Here is a 24,647-nt window from a genome sequence, read left to right on the forward strand (position 1 = left end):
AAGTACAGGCCAATCTCCCTAATGAACATAGATGTAGTATTCCTCAATAAGACACGCAAACGGAATTCAACAAATCATCAAGACGATTACACACCATGACCAGCTGGGATTTATCCCAGGAATGCAGGGATGTTTCAACATATGCAAATCATTAAACGCAATACACCATATCAACAGAGCCAGAGACAAAAATCACGTGATCATCTCAATAGATGCAGAAAAAGCTTTTGATAAAGTCCAGCACTCATTCATGATAAAAACCCTACAGAAAATTGTAATAGATGGTATTTATCACAGTCTGATAAAAGCCATCTATGACAAACCAACAGCCAAGAGTATATATACTATACATATATAAAATAACATATAACTTTATTGGCATTTTTATTTAGTATTTGCTGAGGCATAATGTACACACCATGAGGTGCATAAATCTTAAACATACAGCATAAAATTCTCTGCATGTATAAAAACTTATAATTCATACATATCTATATATAGAATATCCCCAGCATCTTGTGCAGTGCCCCTTCTCCTCCCTCCAACTGCATTAACACTCAACTCAAGAGTAATTACTATTTTTCCCTTAATGTTTTTGCCTATTCTAGAATTTTGTCTAAATGGAATCAAACAGCACAGACTCTTAAAGTCAACTTTGTGTTCACATGTTGTCTATGAGACTCATTTATGCTATATTCATTTATTTGCAATAATAGCTGGCCAGATAGTTAGGTCCTTCCCATTTGATGTTTTTTTTTTCATATAGTCCTAAGTACTCTATGATATTTGCATCTCTTTAGATTACAGAATCTGACAATTTCCATTAAAAATCCCCCTAACAACCACCGCACAAACAGCTAGGATTGTGCTTGGAATAACATGGAATAGAGACTAATGTTGGTGGAATTGATATCTCTCTTTAACATAAAGTAGTGACTATACATGAATAAGGTATATTTCCTCATTGAATGTGATTTTCTTTATTTCTCCCAGGAATGTTTTCTAGTTTACTTTAGGTCTTATATATCACTCCTTGTATTTATCCTAGGTATCCTAGGATGATATTTTCTATGCCAAAGAAGTTAATTTATTTTTAATTTTATTTTTTGTCCCTATATATAAATTATAAAAGTTTTCATCATTTAATAGCATATTTTCTGGGGTTTACAGGGGAGTAAACCCAGGTCCTTGCACTTGCTAAGCAAGCTCACTACCACTGAGCTACATCTGCAACCTTACTTGCTTATCTTTACCTTGAAAATTTAAAATTTATTATTTATGATTGTATTGAAAGGTATATGGAATGTTTAGAATTAAATTATTGAAAGTTGTGTAAGATCAGTCTTTGAAAGCTAGAAAGCATCATTCAGCAAAATTAAAAAAGAACTATATAAATTGAAAAACATTTGTTGTAAATATGTTGACTCAAGTTTGAAAATGTCAGTTTTCTTCAAATCGAACTACAGAGGTAGCAAAATATACCAGTTAAACTCCCAGAAGGAATACTGGGTAGTAACTGATAACTTTTTAAAATTACTTTAAATGTTATTATGCTTTGTCTAGATGCCCCCACCCCAAGTCTCAGGTGCTCATAGGTGGGGCTTTTCAAAGGTGGCTGGATCTGGGTGTGTGCATGTGGATTAAGGGGGTATAAACATGGTTTAGGGGTGTGATAATGGGATTAGTTAACTAATTGATTAGCATAGTTCTTGGTATGGATAATGGGAGGCCCTCCTTGGGTGTGGGTGGCACCAACCAATAGACTTGTAGCCTGAATGCAATTAAAGGGAAAGGTGAGGCTCACTGCTTTTACTTTGGTGCCTTCTCTCTGCCCTGCCATGGACTGTTTCTTTTCTCTGATGCCCCTCTACCACGCCAACTTGCCTTGGAGCCAGATGACTATGTCCTGAAACCTCTACAAAAGGTAAGCCAAAATAAAACTTTTCTCTTTTAACTGTGGGTGTTGAGTATTTTGTCTCAGCAATGAAAAAAGTAACTAAGACAAATACAAAAGACCTAAAATACCCAAGAGAAGGTTGAAAAAGTGATTTTAAATTTATGAGGCTACCCTAATCATGACAACATATTATTGGTGTTAAACTAGGTGACTAGATCAGTACATGAATAAAACAGAAAGGAGAGCTCAGAAATAGGCTCATATGGGACTAGTGATTTCTGATAAAGATGCAGATGCAATTCAGCAGATAAAGGATCCTTTTTAAATAAATGGTGCTGCAACAATTAAATATTTTTGTTTACACAATCTAGCTATCACAAGTTGCACTGCTATAAACATGGGTGCACATATATCACTGTGGTATGATTTCAATTTTTCTGGAGAAATATCCAGTGGGGAAATAGCTGGCTTAAGCGGGACCTCTAATCCTAGTTTTGTGGGGAATCTCCACACTGATTTCCACAGTACAACCCAAATGCCCATCAACTGAGGAATGGGTAAAAAAGATGTGGTATTTTTATACAATGGAGTATTACTCAGCTATAAAAAAGATAAATTTGGGCTTTTATAGGTAAATGGATGCAACTAGAGACCATATTCACAAGTGAAATAAATCAGACCTGCGTGTGTAAACATTGTATTGTCTCCCTAGTATAAAAACCTGAAAGAGCAAACAAAACCCAAAAGGTACAATAGATATTGTGAAAGGGAAAGACATTGCTCAAAGGGAAGGAACAACTGGGATGAGGGAAAGGAGAAAAGAAAGAAAGAAGAAAGGGAAAAATATATATGTATATAGGATAGCTGGGATAATTGTACTGCTGATATTTATTGATTTATTGAAAGGAACAGTTAATGCTTAAATTTTTTTGGACCAGTTTTGCATGCTTATATCTGGTTATCTGAACAACTAATCTGAAGACAACAATATGCAATATAACAACCATTGCTGAATTCCTACCATCTTGTTTAGTGAAGCTCTGTAGTATTTCTAATTATTATTATTTTTTATTCTTTTTAATTGCTAGATCAATTTGCATTCTTACATGTGAGCAATTTCATTGAAGATAACAATATGTAATATAACAACCACTGTTAATTTCCTATCATCTTGTTTTGAAATTCTGTATCGCTTTTGTTTTTGTGTTGTTTTGTTTTTGTCTTTGTTGTTGTTATTTTGTTATTTTTTTCTCTTTAAAATAAAAAATATACTGTAATGTAAAAAAATTTGTTTAAGGAAGGCATTTTTGTACAAACCTTCACCATATACAACACTGAACTGAAAATGTATTTATTATAAACCTAAGTGTAAAACTCCAAACTAAGGAGAAATTTTTTTCCCTTGGACTGAGTAAAGAGTTCTTATATACAAAATAAGTAACACAATTAATTAAAGAAAAAAAACTGAAAACGGACTGTATCAAGATGAAAAACTTCCAAACATACTGTTAAAAAAATGAAAAGATGGAGTCATATATTGGTAGAAATATTTTCAAACTACATATTAAATAAAGAGATTATATTTAGAATATAAAAAGTACTCTTCAAACTCAAAAATAAAACATGCATCTGTGTTTGAGGATTGTTTTGGTTTGTGTCTGCATGTTCCCCCAAATCCTCATGCAGTCATGGGGTGGGCTTCTCAGATTTGTGGTTGATCCATGATCCAATGCTGGGATTATGGGTGTGAGTGCTACACCCGCCCTGGGGGGGGTAGTTTGCATACAATGGAGGGAAAGAGGCTCCTTGCCACCGCTTCTCCTTTTGCTCTTGTTGTTTTTGCTGTGTTCTGCTACCGTGAACACTTGCCCTCTGCCATGTTCCACTCTGCATTGGAACCAGCCCAGTATGGACTAAAGCCTTCACAAACTGTAAGCTAAATAAACCTTTCCTTCCTTAATTTTGGGTGTTGGGTATTTTGTCCCAGCAATGAGAGAAAAGTAACTGAGACCAGGATACAGATCAGTGACAGAGTACTTATGTAGAATGAGTAAGGACCTGGGTTAAATCCCAGAACCACAAAAACAAAGCAAAAAACACAAAAGGGCTGGGGGTGTAGCTCAGTAGCACGGTACTTGACCAGTTTGTGTGAGGCCCTGAGTTTGATCCTTAGCATCTAAAGCAAAAGAAAAATCCCATTACACATAAACCAAGGATTCAAACAGATTCTTCACCCAAGGAATATAGGAATGTCAAATAAGGACAGCACCTTTAGATCACTGGATACACTGAAAGGATTTGGAAGACACAGAACTCTATTGCTTATGGGAAAGTAAAATGTTGCAACCATTTTAGGGGAACTATTCAGTGGTTTCTTAAAAAGCTAAAGATCCCCTGTCATATCATCTAACCATTCTGTTTCTAGGTATTTACCCAGGAGAAATGAAAGGTTATGTTTATAGATTTGTACACAGATATTCACAGTAGTCTTATTTGTAGTAGCCCAAACTGGAAACAACCCAAATATCTACCAACAGATGAATAGAAAAACAAATTGTTGTATATCCACAAAATGAAATTCTTCTCAGCAATAAAAAGGAATGATTTGAGTACCTACATAGTTGAATCTCAGAATAATGATGATGAACGAATAAGGACAGATTTAAAAAGAATACAGGCACTCTTCGTTTAATGACCTACCCATTTAATGACTGTTCCTACTTATGACTGAGGCATGCTGTTGGAAGTCTGACCAGCCATTGGACTTATGACTCATCTTTTTCTTGTATAGTTCTATACATCTTGTTTATAGAGCCTCCATTTTTTTTTGCACAATGCACCTTGTTTATACAGTACTGTAATATTTGCTTATCATAGTATACAGTACTGTAGGGTCACATTGTTATACATTTCAGTAGTGCATGTAAGAGTTATGCAAATAAAAGCAAAGTCATCAAGGTCAAGTTTCCTTTGAGCACTTCTTTGTTCTGAATATTGTAATGTAGGGCTATATCATTGATGACGCAGAATCAAATTATATACCACCTTCTAGGCAGGAGTATTATTTCCTGACTGCTCCTGTACGACTTCATGGTCAATTCATAACTTATTTATATCAGTGAATGTCTTTAAATGGGTAACTGACAACTGCAGTGGGGTGGAAGCTGTCATTGGTGTATAGCTACATCTCCAGCCCTTTTTCTAACATTTTATTTTGAGAGAAGGTCTAAGTTGCCCAGGCTGGCCTGAAACTTGGGATTCTTCTGCTTCAGCCTTCACTTTAGCTGGGATTACAGGCATGTGCCACCAAGCCAACTAATACCAATATTCTTTTAAACACCTTCTACATTTTGTGCTAAATAGTCTTACATGAATAAATTATTGTCTTGGGACCACATTAAACAGCAATCAATGACAGTTAAGAACAACCATTTGGTAGTAGGACATATTCAACTGCATGTATAAATTTCCATGCAAGCCACTTATTAATGTGAATTAAATTTGTATGATTCTCATTCCTATTGTGGACTAAAAAAAGCTGAGTAAGCTCTCAAGTCTTTGCTGTAAACCGACATTTGGTTTTGATGTGAAGTATTATCATTTCAAAATACAAGGTAAAATGAAGACGTTTATTCGGTATGATAATGAGATTGGACTTTTACATAGAATTATTAACTTTATGTTCTCAGGAATGAGGACAATGAATAATAGGTTATACATTTAATAATAGGGATCCACATTTCATTAGGACTCCCTCACATCAGTGTTGTCTAAAGAGCTACACTATACAGTGTTAGCACCTTACACATAGTTACGTGTTCAATGCACGCTGTGAATACTTCATGACGCTGATGAAGACCGTGTACATTGCTAAGGGCTGCGAGTTGTTTAATAAAGACATTAACGCTGGGTCGGGCTCATTCGTGAAGCCATACAAAAGCAAGTTGACGTACTGTAGCTGGATTCTAAATTTAACCATCTTTGCTTGTTTAAAAAAATCTTTTCTTTGCTCTACAGCATGGACTACTTCATATAAGTTTGTTGAATGACTATTGCGTGCCCAAATAGGCATCGAAAATGAAAGTAAGACGACAAAGTCCCTGATCTTGCTGAGCACACAGGCGGTTTTTCCAGATTATCAGAAATAAATTCAGAAAACAGTCCGCAAGGCCGGCCTAGGTCTAAGATACCCGCTCCCAAAGTTTAGTCCAAACCATTAAATTGTAGGTGGTGGAATTTCCCGATTTTGAAAACCGGTTCGCTCTACCAGCCCTTAATCCAGGCACGCCACAAAGCGCCCCCGCCCAGGCGCGACAGTGCGCATGCGTCCCCGGGGAGGCGCTCTGTGACCCTGAGAGGTTGCCGTCGCGCAGTGCGCAGATAAGAGGTCGCGCGTGCGCAAGCGCTCGTCCCAGCGGCTGCCGGAAGCCAAGATGGCGCGTATGTGGTCTCCAGGTCGTAGTTGGCGCCTTATCAGTATCTGAACTAAGTAGTTTGGAAGCCGCTGTGGCAAGCAGCGCCTCTCTGCCGTCATGGCCCGGCATCGGAATGTCCGAGGCTATAACTACGATGAAGGTAGGTGGCAGGGCCACGCTTGGGCATTGTCGCTGTTCGACTGGGATCCCAGCCTGTTGGCATCCGCTTCGATCAGTGAATCCACAGTGGCCCAGACTGGTATTCCGGGGGGCCCAAAATTGGGGAAAATAACAGATCATCTGAGTGCCAGTGAATGGCGTTAAATTGTGGTTTCCGCCCTCTGGAATCGAGTTTATTTAGAAAGAGGGAGGTGCCATACAGCGTATGGGAAGGGTATTTGGCGAATTTGGGATGCTATGCTATTAGGCACGTAGACACACTTATTTATTTCATTATTTTTTTCGAGGCTGGCTACTCATGTGCCTGGTTCTAACTCCTTTCCCCAGAATGCCTTTTCAGAAAAGGCCATGAAACTTTCTTTACTTGTAAAACACAGATTTTTTTTTTTTATCCCCGGTACCGGGAATCGAACTCACGACCTCGCGCTTACCAGGCAGGCACTGTGCGGCTGAGCTAAATCCACAGCCCCTAAACACAGATTGACTTAGTTCCTGTGTTCGACTAACTTGATGTAACCGTGTATTTATTTACATGTTAAATGTTTCCGTATGTTCTTACGTTTTTTGTACGGAACCTGACTTGAGCTGATTTGTTTTTCAAGGCGTTTCGAATTGTAGCAGACAGTAGAGGAAATATATATTAAAAAGGCGCAGCAATTCCATTAGATAATCTTGAGGTGTTTACTCAGGTTTTGGCTGGTAATACTGAATATAAATGTATGTTAAAATGGAAATAAACAGTAGAGAAAAAGGCATCGATGAGAATATTGATTGTAAAAATGAAATAAAGAAAAGTATGTATATGAATGTTTTCTAGGAGTTTGAATGGAGTTAGAGGTCTCTTAGGAGGAACACATGTAGTAGATAGTTATAAGCATCACCAAGCATCGTAGAAACTAAAAATATAAATAATTATGTACTAATGCAGGATAGAAATAAAGACCTATCGCTTTGTACAGTGCAGAACAGGCAGCGCTTAATATATTGGTAGTTATTATTAGCACCCCTGTTCTAGATTGTTCTAGAACATTAGTATTAGTGTGCTCTACTAGTGGGAGAGCAACAACTAAGGCTGTATCTGAAGACTGAACCAGTCTACCCGGCATGCACTGATTTTTCTGGCATTCATTTTAGAATGGAGGTCCTTTTCAGGAAGTATTGTGTTTGTAAATATTGGCAGAGGGGCCACTTACTACCTGAGAAATGACTTTGGACTGCAAGATAATTTTGCAGATATGAAATAAGGGACATGAATGAAGCTTATTGTTATTTCTTTAATAATCACCATTTTCTCAACCAACAATAATTGAGTGTTCAGAGTATTGCTCTAACATTGGTGAATATTAAGATATTGAGGAGGTCTCTGAGAAGATAAAAGTAACAGATGATTAGAGTATGCGTGATACTACAGCAAGTAATGGCAGTGCTGTGAGGCTATTTAAAAGAACATCTCATTCAGAACAGGTTGGGGGTTTAAGCAGGATGTCTGTGGCAAGTAAAGCTTGCTGAAAGGGAGGTGCTTGGCATCAGGGAAGGAGTGCTAAATATTTTCTGGACAATCAGTCCAGATTGTCATGTTTCTTTGGAACAGCTGGTGACATCATAAGCAAGTTGTTCCGTAGCAAATGAGGTTCATCCCTTTTTTCTGCTTATAAAATTTACTCATCTTCAGGGTCCAGTTTCTCTTCTTTCCAGTGAAGCTTTTCCTTGGACTCTCAGAATAATTATGCAAAACTTGGAAAAAGTAATATAACCTCACTAGAGTCTATATTCTAGATTGCTAGCTTCTTCTTTTTGACCCACACTTTGTTTTTCTCTGTAATTTGGGTAGTGCTTTATGTGACTGCCTTGGCTACTAATTTTTACTTTAAGTCTATACTTAGCCCTGTAGCTGGCATAATGTCTTTTATTTAGTAAACACTCCAAAATTTTGATGTAGAAATGAATCACTTTACCAAGATTGCAGGAGAGACAATTTTATTTATCTTTTTATACTGTAGCATTTCAGGATCAGTTTTACTGTTGACAAATTGATCTAGCAAAAACAATTCTTAATACCTAAAATACCTGTTTGTGAGTAGTCCCTCATTTGTTTGCTAATATATTGTTTTTTTTTCCTCTGCTGTAGCATTTGGTTTCAGCCTTTGCCCATGCTGTATCTGCTGCATGAATACATTCAAAACTTGACTAACTTGGGTTGATTGTAGTGGCACATACATGCTTATAATCCCAGCATTTGGGAGGCTGAGGCAGGAGGATTGTGAGTTTGAGAGTTTGAGACCAGCCTATGCTACACACAGAGACTGTCTCAGAAATCCAAAGTGGCAGGTGAAAGGGGCGGGGGAGAGGTTAATTCTATTTTTGTGGTTTGGGTTTATATATATTCCTGGGGATCTTTTCTTAGCCTTCTCATTACTAACCCTAATTTTGTTCGTATGTGTCGTCCAGTGCTCTGAACGCTTATATGGTCTTGTAGTTGTCTGTGTTCCTGTCTGTATTCTCTTCCAGAATTTTGGTTTAGCGAGAACTGGGAATGTGCTCACTTTTGCACCAAAAGCCCTTCTCTGTCTCTGTCTCTGTCTGGCTCTCTCTCTGTCTGGCTCTCTCTCTGTCTCTGGCTTAGTGTTAGTATTTGTTGAACCAGTTAGTAAATACATTTACATAAATATTAGTGCCAAAAATGTGCCAGATAGTTGGCTAAAACAACTTGCTCTGAAGGAACTGATAGCTTCCTAGAGTGAAACAGGTGTGGTGCTTTGAAGACAGTAAATTGGAACAGTGTGCCAGAAGTTAAGGTAGCAGGAGAGCTTGCCACATTACACAGAGTGATCAGGAAGATTTCTGCAAAGAGGTGACATTTAAGCTGGGTCCTTGACTGGGAAAAAAAAACAGCCTTAGGAAAACGTAGGCAAAGAGCATATTCTGTTAAGTGAGAAAAAGGCCTGTGAGCTGTGAACTAAGTGAGCACAAGGGGACTTAGGGTGCAGCTGGCTCATGTAAGGGTTACCTAGCTCTACGTGAAGAAAAATATAGAATGTCAGTAAATACCTACTTTGTAGGTGAAATTCTTGGAAGTTTTTGGAAAGTAGATTTAGGTTCCTTCAATTTTGATAATTTAATTTTGTAGAGAATTCAGCTATTCATTAATAAGGAAGAATATTAAAAAAACCTGTAAATGAATTTATCTCTTTTGTTCCTGTTTCAGATTTTGAGGATGATGATTTCTATGGCCAGTCTGTAGAGGATGATTATTGTATTTCGCCATCAACAGGTGAATTTTTAAAAATTACTTGATTTCCTTGATTTGTGTGTTTAAATATGTCAGGTAAATATTGTTGTCATTTTAGGACCAGAGTGTTTCATAAGACTGAACATTTAAAAAGAATATGTAACATTTAAAAAGATACATATATGTTAATTTTTAAAGGTGTGTATAGTAATTTCTTTAACCATGAGTAGTTTTTAAAGATTTGATTCCATCATTTAGTTTTAAACAATTTGAAGAACATGCTGAAGACTGGTTTTTCCAATATTTATTGCAACATACAATTAATCTAAATGCACTAGGATGGTTATTTAGTTGATAATGAAATTCTAATACCTCTGGAGGCACACAGCAGTTAATTTTATATCCTCCAGGACATTTTTAATATTAGGAATAGGTAGACTTTGCTTTTCATATAGTACTTTAGTTTTTTTTTTAAATTGATATACATATTTACAAATTGCAGTGTGATACTTAGTATTTTAGTTTATCTGTTGTTAAATGGTTTGGTAAATAAACCAAATATATACTTTAGACTTCTGATAGAACCACAGATGTAGAATTTGAATTCCTGCATTAGCTAGAACTTCTATCCATCTTTCAGAGATCCTTCACTGTCACCATATAAAGAAAACAATCATGTTCTTTCTAGTAAAGGCTGAATTTTTTACCTTTCATGCATTTCTCTAACCGTATGTTGTCTTTAAATTTCAGCTACTGTATAAAGAGTGGGTGAAAATGCCGTTAAATTTTAATACAGTATTGAACGGGTATACAATTTACCTATAATTAAATGAGGTATAAATATAACTTATAAAACTCATTTTCTAAAAATTTAAAAACTTCATATAATTAACATTACTATCTGGGTCCAGTGCCCAGTACTGGATAAGAACAAGGCTCTAGAGAGACTTGCCTTGTCTTTTTATGAGGGTACAGCAAGTAGGAGCTATCTGTGAGCTAGAATCTTCCTTGATCTTGGACTTTCTGACCTGTAGAACTGTGAAAAATAAGTTTTTGTTTTCTATAAACAATTTTTGTATGGTATTTTGTTATAGCACCTTGAATAGTCTAAGACATCCTATTTTTTTTTTTAATGAAAAATTTTTATTTAAGGAATTTCACATGTAATTCCTTCAGTACTCATGAAGGTCATTTTACTGAGGTTTTCTTTGTCTTCAAGATAGCCCTCTTTAAAAGAACTGATGCTTAGTCTAGTCATCTTATCTGCCCGCAATTTTTTTTTATCTCCACTTGAATTATGGACAAACAATGACAGCGTCAAAACTTCTGGGATCTTAGATCCAAATTTCTTCTAACAATTTACACTTTAGGAGCACTTAGGGTAGATGGATCTGCCTTGCACTAATACTGTCTCTAAATATGCATGAATTCATATTCATTTCCTAAGTTATTCACAGAACAGTAGTACAGATCTCTAGGATATTTGAATATCTGACGTTAAAGGAAAAATTACTAAAGTTTGCATACTTTTTTCTGTTTTGTAGTACCTTATCACAGGCCTAAGAAACAGACCTGTGGTGAAAGCAAAATCATACTGTTACACTATGAAGCATTTCCAATCCTTCGTATATTAATTATAACATAGTCTGCTGGGCTGTCCTATAAATTGTACCCGCTTTAATCTTATTTTTAGTCTCTGAAGGCAAAATATATTCCTTGTGACATTCATAATTTTTTCTATTTCTAGTCATAGGTGCTCAAGCTCTTATCTTTCATACTTCCTGCTATATGTTAATCTGACATGTGCCTGGCTTTTTGTATATGGGCCTGCTTTTAGAGTCAAGTACTTTTCTCATTGAGCCTAATCATGGCCTCTCTTCTTTTTCTTTAGTGTTTTGTAAACATCGGTCAGGATTCTGGCCTAACGGACACAAATTATTGTACCAGTTACTAGAGGGAATTTAATATAAAACTTGTCAACTAGGTATGACAGAACAAAAATGCAAAAAGGACAACCAAAGTTTCAAGAAGGTTGTCACTTCAGGGAATATTTACCATTACTAGTTCGTGGACAAGGCTGCAGCCAGTGTCTTAGAAGCTGTGGGTGCTTTGTGGAGCTGTGGCCGGAATGACAAGGAGAGGGTTCTGCTTTGCTGCTTTTCCTCTGAAGTTCACAGGAGGGATGTGGAGCTGCCACTCAGACCTCCGTGGAGGGAGGCACTGCCTGGCTAATGCAGCTGCCTCTGAAGGGACCCTTAGAAGCTGAGATTCAGCCTTTTGAAGAGAGGGCTCCAACCTGGCTGGTTGTGGAGTCTGCGGAGTGAAGGAGCAAATGGATGCAAATGGAAGGAGCAAATATTAATTGCTGTTTACTGGAATAAGCTGCTTGAGTCAAGTGAACTATTGTCAGGTTGAAGCTGACTGGAACAGCAAACAGAAAGAAGAGAGACGTGCCTTCCTTCTCTAACCTTCCTGAAAAGGAGCCAGTTGTCAAAGAAGAAATATGTGTTATAGAGACATTAACCGCAGCATTATAAGCATGATGCAAATATGGTTAGAATCTGAGACAGCTTAGTAAATAGCACTTTAGAGCTCCTAATTGAGGGACTCAAAGGAGGGCAATTTGTAGAGATTGAGGAGTAGAAGAAATCTCTCAGATGGGCATGGTGGTACACACCTGTAGTCCCATTCCTTGGGAGATGGAGGCAGGTGGATTGCGAGTTTAAGGCCGGCCTGCTACACAGTGAGGACCCCTCCCCCAACACCTCTCTATTCCAATAAAAAGAAAAAATTACCCACTTTTTCCAAGGAATCCACTCTACACTTTCCCTTTGGAGTTTCTACGATTCAGCATCATAGTTGGCAAATTAAATTGCATTTTAGAGGCAACATTTTAGAGATCTTGTAGCACTGTCTTTGTCCCTGCATTCTCTGTTCAGGAGGAAGAGTGGTATGTTCCCGTAATTGAAGTGTAATACTAGAAGTGAGTTTTTAAAACATCTCTTTTACGTGGCAACTAGGATTGGAGGAGGCCCACAAGTGGCTTGAGATAGACTAGGTAGGAGACTGTTAACACCTCTCCAGAGGAGACAGGCTGTTTAGAACTGTGTTCTTAAAGTATGGTCTCTGTACCATCAATAGCACTTGAGAGTTTTTGTTAGAAGTACAGTTTGGGAGCACTACCCAAGAGTCAGTCTTGGAACAAGGCACAGCAGCTGTTCTAACACGCCCACTAGATCGTGTTTATGGCTTGGTTTGGAAACTATTGTGTAGGACAAGAGTGGCAGCATTGGATTTGCAGGAAGATTTCCAGAGCTTTACCAGAGGTAAGGTGTTGTGTAAGACCGGAGCCCTGTCGATCCCCTAGAGTGATTGCTGAAAGGCACCTTACTGTTGCAGGTTAACACACTCCTTTACGTAGGTTTATTTGGGTAAATAATATTTTGTCTTGAGTAATGAGCCAGTAGTACAAAGGTCAGACCTTTGGAAGGTGTTTTTCTAAGATTTGCCTTTGTGGCTTAGTATTTTGAGGACAGGATCAGAGTTTATCCATGTTTCTCCTAGGAATTGTTGTGTGTCTTACCTGTGTTTGTATTCTGGACAGTCTGACTGAGAGTTGCTTTTTAAACATCAGGAAATCAGCTGACGTTACCAAAGCAGGAGATAGTTAAATGGTTTTGAGTTTCTTTTTTGACAAACTGGTATTTTAGCAAAAGCATCTGAACTTAGATTTACTATTTTTAAAACATTTACAGTATAGTTACATCACAAAGGATGTTCCTCTTTAGGGGTGTATTTTCAAGTAATTTCCAATAAAAGTGAATAGTTTTAGAATACTTTCTGTTAGGCAGTTTGCTGTAGCAACAGCAGTAGGATTTGCTGTAAAGGCATTTTTTTGCTTCTTTGTGAAATTGATATGTATTTCTATTAATAACATTATTGGTGGCTGAACACTTTTTAGAGTTTTTATTTATCTTAGGGATTAATGAAACAAGTGAAAGCTTGAGATGTTCAGTATAATAAAAATTTGCCCATGTGGTTTGTTTTTCTTTATCCCCTTTAGGATGTTTTCTACTTCTAAAATAACTTCAAATTTACACAAAAAAAGAAGCAACTATGTCACTAAAGAGATTATTATACTTACAGTCTAGGGAAGTCTGACCATTGAGTTACTTTACCAGTTAGTACAAATTTTTCTGTAAAATTCATCAGCACGTGTATAATTTTTTTTAGTTCTAAGCACAGTTTTCTTGATGGAAAGGTAATTTCTAGTCAATGTGGTGACTCATGCCTGTAAACCCAGCTTCTTGGGAGGCTGAGGCAGAAGGATCTCAAGGGTAGCCTGAGCAGTTTAGCAAAACCCTGTCTCAGAATAAAAAGTAAGATACAGGATGTAGCTTACTCATGGAGTCCTTGCCTAGAAGGTATGAGGCCCTGGGTTCAGCCCTAGCACGCCATACACGCACACACACACGCACACACACACACACACACATGCACACGCACATGTGATTTCTAAATTTCACAGATTTTTGGTACTGAATGTTGCATATATGCCATAAGTGGGGATAGCTTATATATAGAACTATATTTGAATGACTGTATAGTATGTTTCAAAGAATGTGATTAGAGATTCAGTCCTTATTTCATCCATTCCTGGTTCAGCCTTTACTGAGCATCAGTTCATGCATTTAAAAAAAAACCAAACCTGCTTAAGGTCTTGTTTGCACAGCTGGCTGCTACCTCTGGTGAGTGGAGGCCATAATCCTGCCAGGAAGACTGGGACAGCTCTGACAGGAAGTGGGATTGGGCTGGTAAATTTGGGAGATTCACATTCTACGTAGAAGAAAGGACATTGCTTAACCAGTGGCCTCTGTGTGAGACTTGTTTTGGGAGATTCATAGGATTCATGTAAATCGCAGCAGAAGAGGGCTAGGAAAGGAAATAAAAACAAGACTGGAAGTTGTTTTTAATTTTGTGTTTGTGGTTTTGATAACATATACCCCAATAAGGGTTTATTTAAGTAGAGGGGATAGTATTTTAAGCAGGTCACTGATGACGTAAGCAAAATAGACCACAGCTAGGAAGATGAAAGGGAAGATTGTAGGAATTTCTGAGAGTATGTACAAAGAATCTGTGATGGTGTGAATCAATTGGGAGAAATTGTTAAAATACGAATTTCCTGACCTGGTCCAATACCAGTGTATCAGAATCTCTAGGGGAAGAACCTTGAGAGCTGTGACGTTTAGTGAGTGCACTAAATATATAATTTATATAAAAATATAATTTTCATCTCAAGGTGTTTAGCAAACGATTTTAGGTAGTTTCAGATGTTTAGGTATTGAATTTTTTGAGCTTTTATGTTTGTCAGAGTGCCTTAAGTTAAAAAGAAATAAACATGGGAGTGTTTTCTTGGAAAGCACTTCATCAAAGTTTATGATTTAAAATTTTAGAGAGTAATATTTTGTGTTTACTATTTCCTCCTCTTTGTCTTCCTGTCATTTAATTTTTATTTTATTTTCTGCCTTTTGGGCTGTCATTTCAACTTCAAAGGTTTGGGCTGCTTTCCCTCTCTCCTCCTTCCTGGGTCTTTTCCTGTGAGAATTTTCCTACCCTGCTTTTCTCCCTGGCACACCCTGCCCTTACAGCTTCTGGAGCCGTGCCATGGAACAGGTTTATGGGTTAGATTTATGTATGACAGAGGTCCTAGCGGTATTTGGAAACTCCTTAGAGAAACCTGTGCTAGTGCTTCAGGACTTCTTCTCAGTTAGTCTTTCCTAAGTGAAACTCCTTGAGGGAAGTCTCTGATTTCTTATATTTTTGTTTTGATGTGTCTTAGGTTTCTGCCTCACAGTCAGAGGTATGAGAGGAAGTTGGAGGAGGTATATTTGTTAATTTTAGGCTAAACTGAATATAGCGTCTTACTGTGTTGCCCAGGGTGACCTTGAACTTTTTGATCCTTCTGCCTCATCCTCTGGAGTAGTTGGGATTATGGGCATGCACCACCACAACTGGGCTAGTACTTCTGCATTATATTAAATGTAAGATTCCTTGGATTTTAAAGCGTATCCTTACTTTATAGACCACTTTAAAATAAAGGGCTGTCATTCTAAATATTCACACTAAGATGACCTTTGATTATATGAAGCATTTCTAAGATTTTACCTGAAAAAAGCAATCCTTTTAGAGAATTTATATGATAGGATTTTTTTGCTACTCGTCATGAGAATTATAATACTTGTGCTATCAACTTGTACATGAAGGGGAGGAAGGGAAATTTGGTGAAATGGTCTTGTAGATTGGGGGAAAGAATGAAGAACATAAAATATTAAAAAGTAGTATTGTGTAAGGGTATTTGAACAATATTGTGGGTATGTTTTGTGTTGCTTGTTTTTGTTTTTATGCATTATTATGAAATGTGGATCATTGGTTGTGAATGGTAGGTCAGAATCTTCAATTTTTACATTAACTTATGTAAGAAAAGTTAATGGGAAACAGTTATGCTACAGCATTCTTCAATCATTGTATTTTCTAGCTGCTCAGTTTATTTATTCACAACGTGACAAACCTTCAGTTGTTGAGCCTGTGGAAGAGTGTTATTATGATGATCTGAAAGATTCCTCTAATTCTCTTTCACACCAACAGCTAAGTGGAATTGATCAAGGTATAGTAAAAACCATGTCTGTATGTTGTTTACTAGAAAATAATTAATAATCAAATATAACAGTTTATGAATTTTATTGTGATGATGATGGTGACTGGGATACAAACATATCGTACATCTTCAAAAAAATTTACACTTGATTAAATATATTTTATGAGTGGTGTATTTAGCTGTGTGATTGCAAAATTGGTTGTATGGATATTGTTTATTATCTGAACTTTTTGATTGACCTAGTCCATTCTTTCATCTCTTCCATAGGAAAAAACTCCAGTGATTTGTTATAGAACTTTCTAGAATTTTTCCCCATAGGTTCTATGTGGAGCTCATGATTGGGTTACAGAAATGTCTTTATTTGTAAAGATGTTAAGTACTAAAAGGCTTTAAAAAAAGACCAAAATGACAAGTGTCTGGATTGCTCACTTCTGTGCAAATTAACTTTCAAGATAAAACTTGTAAATGGTAGTGACACTGGTTGAGTTTGCTTATTGTCAGATCTTTTATTTTGGCTTTCTTTTATAAGAAAGTTCGAAATGTAATACTGCTCCAAACGTCATTCAAGCTGTGGCTTGATAGCAGAGCTGAAAGGGCCCAGTATATCGGTAATACCACCTGCTGAGCAGTGCCAAGCTGATTTTCTTTTTCTGAATTGTGACTTTTGCTATAAATGCTTTCAAATTGAAAGTTTATAATAATTAATTTGAAAACAGAAAAAACAGAAATCTGTGAGCTGATTTTTGAATATGTCAATAAATTTATAACAGTTAAATCAAGAAAAAAATGGAAAGCATAAATGTACAAAATTAGAAAGCAGAGAGACAACAAAGGTAGCAAAAATTCTTTATTGACTCTGCAAATACATTTGTAACTCTAATAAAGTTAGTAGAGGAGGCATTCCATAAAATTCCTAGTAGTATTTAATTGTATTTTTAAAGCGTTGTGTTACCATTGTGGAATGAGAGAATAGTAGGGGTTTTGTCCCATTTCTGTTGTGTATGTCTCAGTGGATAATGAATAAGTAGTTAATAAAATCCAGAGTTAGTTTTGAGAAGTAAAGTTAATCTTCCAGCCAAACTTACATAAGTAATTGTGTGATGTCAATATGATTGTGGCTCCCTTTTACTAAATGTTGTCCGCATTCTGTTCTAGAGTGCTATTCGTGTTATTTTAAGATATTTTATCTTCACAACAACCTTATGAGGTAGGGTGGTTACTGTCCTCACTTTACAGGGGAGGAAAATGAGATGCAGAAAAGAACTAGGCTGAGGTTGCACCAGCCAGTAAGTGGCATTTAGGACGTGAACTAAGCCAACCTACCACTGTAACTTCTACTTTGAACCTCCTTAGTCCACTGCCTCTTCATGTATGTGCAGAAAATAGTTTATAATTAACTAGAAATTCTGATGCTAACTATGCCAAGTGTTCTGTTCCACGTTCAGTATTCATGCTTTTACCAAATAGGTATTGTTTTTCCCAGTATCACTTACTTGCTTTTTAAAACAAACCTTGCATTGAAGCAAAGTAGAATTGCCCAACTATTTGATGAACTTACGTATGTTTGTTGTTGTTTATTTATTTTTGAGATATAGATTCACTAGGTAGTCTACACTGGCCTCAAACTCAGGATCCTCTTGCTTCAGCCTCCCAAGTGTTGGGATTGTAGGCAAATGCAACTGTGCCTGGATCTCGAGGAATTTATTTTAAATAATTAAAAAATGGAGCAAAGTATCAAGTGCACTTTTAAAAGAAAAAAAGTTACTGCTATTAGATTTCTTGTACAGCATGTAAGCATGTAAAATACAGTGTAAATTGCGTTGCAGATTGGTTTTGTGGAGTAGGGAGTTCAAAAACCTCAGTCCTGTTTGACTATTGCTAACTTACTAATACTGTGATTCCCGCATTCTTATCTTTATAAATTAGAATTTGCCTGATATAGCTAGCTCATAGGGTTATTGTGAAGTAAACAAACTACAGAGGGTGTGTTGTGTATGTGTGCTTAGAGTGTGTATATATATATATATACACGCTACAGAGGGTATGTTGTGTATGTGTGCTTAGAGTGTGAATATATATATATATTCATCTTCATTTATTGGCTCCTAGGTACCGGATTCTTTTTTAAATTCTAGGGATACAAGCCTCTCATCTCATTGACTTTTACTTTTTTTTTTTTTTTTTTGATTTTTCTCCGGTACCGGGAACCGAACTCACGACCTTGCACTTGCCAGGCAGGCGCTTTGCCGCTGAGCTAAATCCCCAGCCCCTGACTTTACATTAATTAATATTGTTAATTACATTTTAGAATAATGTCATAGAAAATTGACATCAGTTTAGACAATTCAAGTTTTAATTTTGTTTTTATTGTTTTATTTTGTGGGGTTGGAGATTGAGCCCAGAGCTTCATGCATGGATGCAGATGCTCTACTGCTGACTAGTCCCAGCCCCTCAATTTTTTATTTTAAAAACAAATGTTCATTCTCCTCTTAATATACTAGACTTTCTTATTTTTATTTCTTTCTTGTTTTTAAATAGTCTTTAAGCATGATTTTAGTTGATTGGAGAAAACTGAAGTTAGCCTTAAGGAAAACTTAAAGAAGTTTTGAAATATAAGAAACAGGCCTGATGATTCACTGTGATCAATAACAAGTTAGAAATCGTCTCACACTGACTACTTCTCTGTGCAGATGAAAGGTGGTCAGTGTATGTTATCATCCTTGTCTGAAAGTAGATACTAGGGCAGTGGTGGCGAACCTATGGCCCATGTGTTACTGTGTTCATTTAAGATAAAAGATATGAGTTGTTTTTCTTCTAAACAAAAACCTCAGAATTCAGGTTTAATTTCAGTTTGTGTAAGTAAGTGGGTTTTGGGGTGCAGTTTGGATACTTGGTCTCTAAAAGTTTTACCATCATTGTACTAGGGTATACCATTTATACTTTCTTCAAACATCAGTATTATTCAGGAGTCATATATCATAATCATGGACTGAAAATAGGATATATAATTAGGATAGGATATACAATTTATATTTTTCCCCCGAACACTAATGTTATTGAGGAACATTTATTATAGTGACTTCTTTTTTTTTATTTTAAAAATAAAAGGAAGAAAACATTAGCAGAGCGACAACCTTTTGCAAAATAGCAAAAGAACAGCACAGACCATACACACAAAGTGGTAGGAAACTAACAATGATTGTTGTATCACATATTGATATCTTCAAAGTGGTTTCTCATGAAAACAGATAGAGACATGCAATATTGAACAATCAAGGACTCATTGACAGTTTCTTTCAGCAAAGAAATAGAAGACAGAACAACTATGTTAGCTATCCTGTATATAGTGACTTCTTAGTGAAATTGTTCATTTGATAGGGGAAGACAGATATATTTTAGGTAAGAAGGTTATAGTTTTTTTGCTCAAGAAAAGGAATTACTTTTAAATCCTTAATCAGTTTTGAAGATTGAAGGTTCTTTCATGGCCCCTTTTAGTCTAGCTGTGATCATTGTTTGTTCTAGCTCGTCTTTATTCCTGTCTTGATCACATGAGAGAGGTGCTGGGGGATGCTGTGCCTGATGAAATACTGATTGAAGCAGTTCTGAAGAACAAGTTCGATGTGCAGAAGGCTTTGTCATTTGTTCTGGAACAAGATAATGTGCAGAATTTGAAGGACAAGAGTGGGAGAGTAATGTCTACAGGAAAGATACCAAAAGGTATGCCTTTACTTGTTTTCTTTCCATTGTTTTACTTAGTTAATGCTTCAAGAGATGTTTTAATTTGCTCAAAGTGTTACAAAAAATTAATTTGCTTGGGCTGTTAAAGTCTTGCATGTTACAGTTAACAGGATTCTTTACCGATTTTTCTACTTTGTGAATTTTTAACTGACTACTGTTTCCTTCCTCTGTCACAAACTGTTTTTTGGTTATTTCACTACTTGTTTGAATAACTGACAGAACATAGGGGATATAAAATCACATAAAACAAGACTTTTTCCCCTCACTGTTAGTGTCTTAAACTTTTTAATTTTTTAAGTTCTAATGAGATAGGAGGTAGAAATTAGTAGTTAGCCATTTAATGTTCAATCCTTTTATGTTAATATCATGCATAAATGTAGTTCATTTTACTTAAATGCCATTAAGTATTGTAAGTATTGTAATTATACTACTCTTGCATTCTGTAGACTTTTAATGTTAAACTTGTAGGATTTGAGGTTATATTTCAAATTCAGTTGTCAGAGGGAACAGGTATCATTACATTAATTGGTATGATACCTGTTGGTAAGAGCATGATGATTTGTTAACTGGGCTGATATTTCTTCTAACCGGTGGTCTAGAATATTGCTATGACATAGTTGCATACAGTCTGTTACCAGGAAATAAAAGTACTTTTTGTGGGGAAGGAACACAACTCTGTGCGTACTTTTAACTGACCGTTATGGGAATTAGTCTGTAACATGTCATCTAAATTAGTAATGTATCCCGCGGTAGAAATTACAAATTGTTACTTAGGGATTGAACCCAGGGCCTTAGGAATTCTAGGCAGACTGTCTACCCCTGAGTTCTACTTTACCTCTCCAGAGTTTTACCTCTCCAGCCTTTTTAAAATTTTATTTTTGAGACAGGGTCTTTCTAAGTTTCCTGTGGGGGCCTTGAACTTAGGATCTTCCTGTTTTAGCCTTCTGAGTATCTGGGAATTATAAACATCCACCATTGTGCTTGGCTCACTTTTTTTTTTTCTTTTTTTTGTCTTTTTTGAGACAGGGTCTTGCTATGTAGTTCAGGCTAGCCTTGAGCTCACTTTGTAGCCCAGGCTGGTCTCGAACTCTCGATGATCCCCCTGCCTCAGCCTCCCGAGTGCTAGGATTACAGATGTGCACCACCACATCTGGCATTGTTTTTTTCATTTATTTATTTATTTATTTATTTATTTATTTATTTATTTTTGGTCTTTTTGAGACAGGGTCTCTCTATGCAGTTCAGATTGCCCTTGAGCTCACTTTGTAGCCAAGACTGGTCTCAAACTCACAATGATCCTCCTGCTTCAGCCTCTCCAGTGCTGGGATTACAGATGTGTGCCACCGCACCGGGCTCATTCTTGTTTTTAATGTGTTGAAATATAGCAGAAAATGAACCTAATTTTTTTCATTTTTTAAAGTTTTGAATTTGAAACAGTTGTGACTGTCATTATGGTAAAACCTCATGTTAAAATTTATGAATAGTAGAATAGTGGGTACTGTTCACACTTGTAATATGAGTACTGTTCACATTTGTAATATGAATAAACAAAGTATGAAGTCAGGTTAGATTGTTAGGGAAAGATTATGTTTATTATGATTTTTTAGCATACTCATTTAATGTTAGGCAATGATCAAATATTGGTTTATTTATGTCATAATTGAAAGAAATCATTTAGTAATTAAATGCCTTATTTCATATTTCCTTTTGGTTGCTGTGACTGCCTTCTGCATGTGTCAACCTACTCATTTGAAAATTAATGGCTCTTGTAAGGTAAGGAGTCTTATTTTCTTCCTCTGAAGCTTTAGCTGATAATATTCAGAGTTCTTATTCCCAATCAGAAAGTCATTTGGATTGCACTACCAAATCCTTTGACTTTTCTAGCTCAGTAGCAAAAAACGGATCTTACAATTCTTCAGTTGTACCAAGTCAATATTTACTTCATAGGAAAAAGAAACTTGACAGACCTAAAAGTGAAAAGGAACTAAAATTATGTAAGTTATCAAAAGAGCTTTCATTAGCTGACCTAATTCATGATATGCCAAGAGACACTTGTAAAAGTCATCCACCAGTAAGACTATCATCCGCAGATAGTTTGGAAAGCATGCTTTCAAAGAATGTAGATGCTGATTTGTTAAGATCTCATGCATCTGAATGTGTTTCCAAAGACAATTGTGTTTTCAAAGGAATACCAGATTTAAAATCTTTAATGATAGAGAGCACAACAGACAGTAATTTATTTATTCAAAACAGTTCACTACCTGATTTCCAGAACATTCCAACACAAAACAACGTGAGAAGTTTGAACAGTCCTTTGCACTTACCTAGTTCATTGGAAAATACAACTCTTGATAATTTAAACCCTAGTAAAAATACTGATGTTGGAAATGTTTCTTTAGTTGAACGAAGTGCCAAGAACTACATTTTAAAAAATGACAATTTGCAGTTTTCGCACTGTGAAAGTCCATCCCTAGTTGAACTGTTTCAGGAGCATAAAGGAAGTGATCCAAGCCAGTGCTTCAGTTTATCTGATCTGTGTAATCAGTCTTCTGCCAGTTTCAGAGATCTAAGTTTGGGATCCTTTCCCCTGTCACAGTTAGCAAGTCGTTGTCAGTCTTCTACTGGAATATCAGAATTAACAGGATCTCTATCAGCTTTGGCATTTCATAAAGCTTCTCCTACAAGAGATCTTGAGAATTTGTCCCTTTCTGATTTGATTGCAGAAACCATTGATGTAGACAGTGCTCAGATTAAGAAAGATTCCTTTGAGCCCAGTTTATCTGAAATGAGGTCTTCTGGAATAGATTCAAATATTGATCTTAGTGTCCTGATAAAAACTCCAGATTTTGTGACAAAGCCTAGAGTTGAGCAATCGGTTGCTCCAACATCAGGAACTAAAGTTCTGAGTTCAAAGTTAGGGAAAAATTTCAGTTCTTTCAAGGATAATAAGAAAAACAGTAAAAGTTCTCTGACTAGGACACCACCCTTTTCTGTCTCGTGGACCAAGGCCCTTGCTGCTAGACCTTCTGCTTTTGCTTCGACACTGTGTCTTCGTTACCCGCTGAAAAGCTGCAAGCGGCGCACCCTTGACCTCTATAAGACTTTTCTTTACAGTAGACAAGTTCAAGATGTAAAGGACAAAGAAATAAGCCCTCTTGTAGCAATAACACCATTTGACTTCAAGTCAGCCTCTCCTGATGACATTGTGAAAGCTAATCAAAAGAAAGCATTTACTAGAGAATAGTAACAAAAGGAAAAGCTGGTTATTGTTGTAGAGCTTTTTATTTTAAACTAATTTAAAGTCTTTGCAGGATCACTTTATATTATGGGATTCAAATTGTGGTTTTTACTAAAATTGTCTTAAGTCAGTTGAAAGCAACTTAAGTCGATATGGATTTTTGCACTGAAAATTTTTTACTATGTCTTCTTTTAGTGATAACTGGTTTTATTTGTGTTAATAGCCTGTAATGAGTGTATGTTTACAAAGCGCATATGGCAACTTGATATTGTGAAGTTGAACCTCAGATATTTTTGTTTGGCATTCAACTTTATAAGTTTTTATGAGATATTTTCTTCTACAAAGTATTTTTGTGCTTTTTTCCCTTAAAAATGCCACCAGCTGGGATTATTATAGTGTAAAGATTATTCTTATAATATGTGGCAAAGCAAAGCTGAGACATAATTATATTTTAAAATGTTCTTGGTATACTTTCCAATGTCATTACTTTTCTGTAGGTGAATTCTAAAACTTTTCTATTAGAAAATCTTAAAATTCCTAACATTTGAGAGTACTATGGTTATGGTTGAAATATATTTCTAATGATAATAAAATGAAAATCTTTTAAGGGACCATGTAAATATGAAGTTGGAATAATACATAAACTATTTTTATACATTTTCAAAATCATTTGTGATAAAAATAAATATACTTTAAAAATAAATACAGGATGTTTTCAAGTATGATTGCATGTTCTTTGAATAGACAGTTTTTATCAGATCTCTGAAACTTTTTCTTTACAATAAATAGCAAAATACGGAATTTTCATTTTTTGCTACTGATGGCTGTGTGTTCTACAATGAGCAAGTTTTATTAATGGCTCTTTTGGTCCATAGAATAAGTATATAAATCATCCCTTATAGCGGTGATCCTGAATCAGAGTAACTGGGGGATATTTTTAAAGTACCAGTGCTATCTTTGCTCCAGACCTGCTGAATCAATCTCTTCTGGGTGGTGTGCTTTCAGGATGATCCCTTGATGATTCTGACATCTACTTCTTGAGAAGGAAATCAATAGAATGGAATTATTAAGGCTAAAAGTACCTGACCACCTGGATTTCTAGATATCAAGAAAATTACTTATTGGGAGAAACGGTCTTTGGCATAAAATAATGCTGATTTTATTTGTTTTCTTTTTTTTTTTCCCGAAAACAAATGGTATGGGGATTGAACCCTGGCTGCTGGCCTGTCAGGCATGCACCTGACAAAAATTTGCCCTGTTGACTAAGGGGATGTCACTTTTTGAGATTCATAGGC

The 24,647-nt window shown here is 36.2% G+C and overlaps 1 protein-coding gene and 1 pseudogene across 2 annotated transcripts in view; one reads left to right on the top strand and one right to left on the bottom strand.

The window, feature by feature from the left end:
* Positions 1-5,876, bottom strand: part of LOC106149177 — a 40,235-nt pseudogene extending 34,359 nt beyond the window's left edge.
* A 383-nt stretch (positions 5,877-6,259) lies between these two features.
* The window catches only part of Hbs1l (HBS1-like translational GTPase), a 77,849-nt gene continuing 59,461 nt past the window's right edge, over positions 6,260-24,647 (top strand). The window contains exons 1-5 of one of the 2 annotated variants that reach the window (XM_013517383.1): positions 6,260-6,472; positions 9,698-9,763; positions 16,257-16,385; positions 19,899-20,093; positions 21,893-24,641. In XM_013517383.1, the coding sequence (XP_013372837.1) occupies positions 6,430-6,472; positions 9,698-9,763; positions 16,257-16,385; positions 19,899-20,093; positions 21,893-23,358 (1,899 nt within the window). In that variant the 5' untranslated portion in view covers positions 6,260-6,429 and the 3' untranslated portion in view covers positions 23,359-24,641. Of the gene's footprint in view, positions 6,473-9,697; positions 9,764-16,256; positions 16,386-19,898; positions 20,094-21,892; positions 24,642-24,647 lie in introns of those variants that run through there. The other variant, XM_005390498.2, reaches the window with a different exon arrangement.

This window comes from Chinchilla lanigera, unplaced genomic scaffold, assembly GCF_000276665.1.
Source record: "Chinchilla lanigera isolate Chin_1 unplaced genomic scaffold, ChiLan1.0 scaffold00038, whole genome shotgun sequence".
Lineage (NCBI taxonomy): Eukaryota > Metazoa > Chordata > Mammalia > Rodentia > Chinchillidae > Chinchilla > Chinchilla lanigera.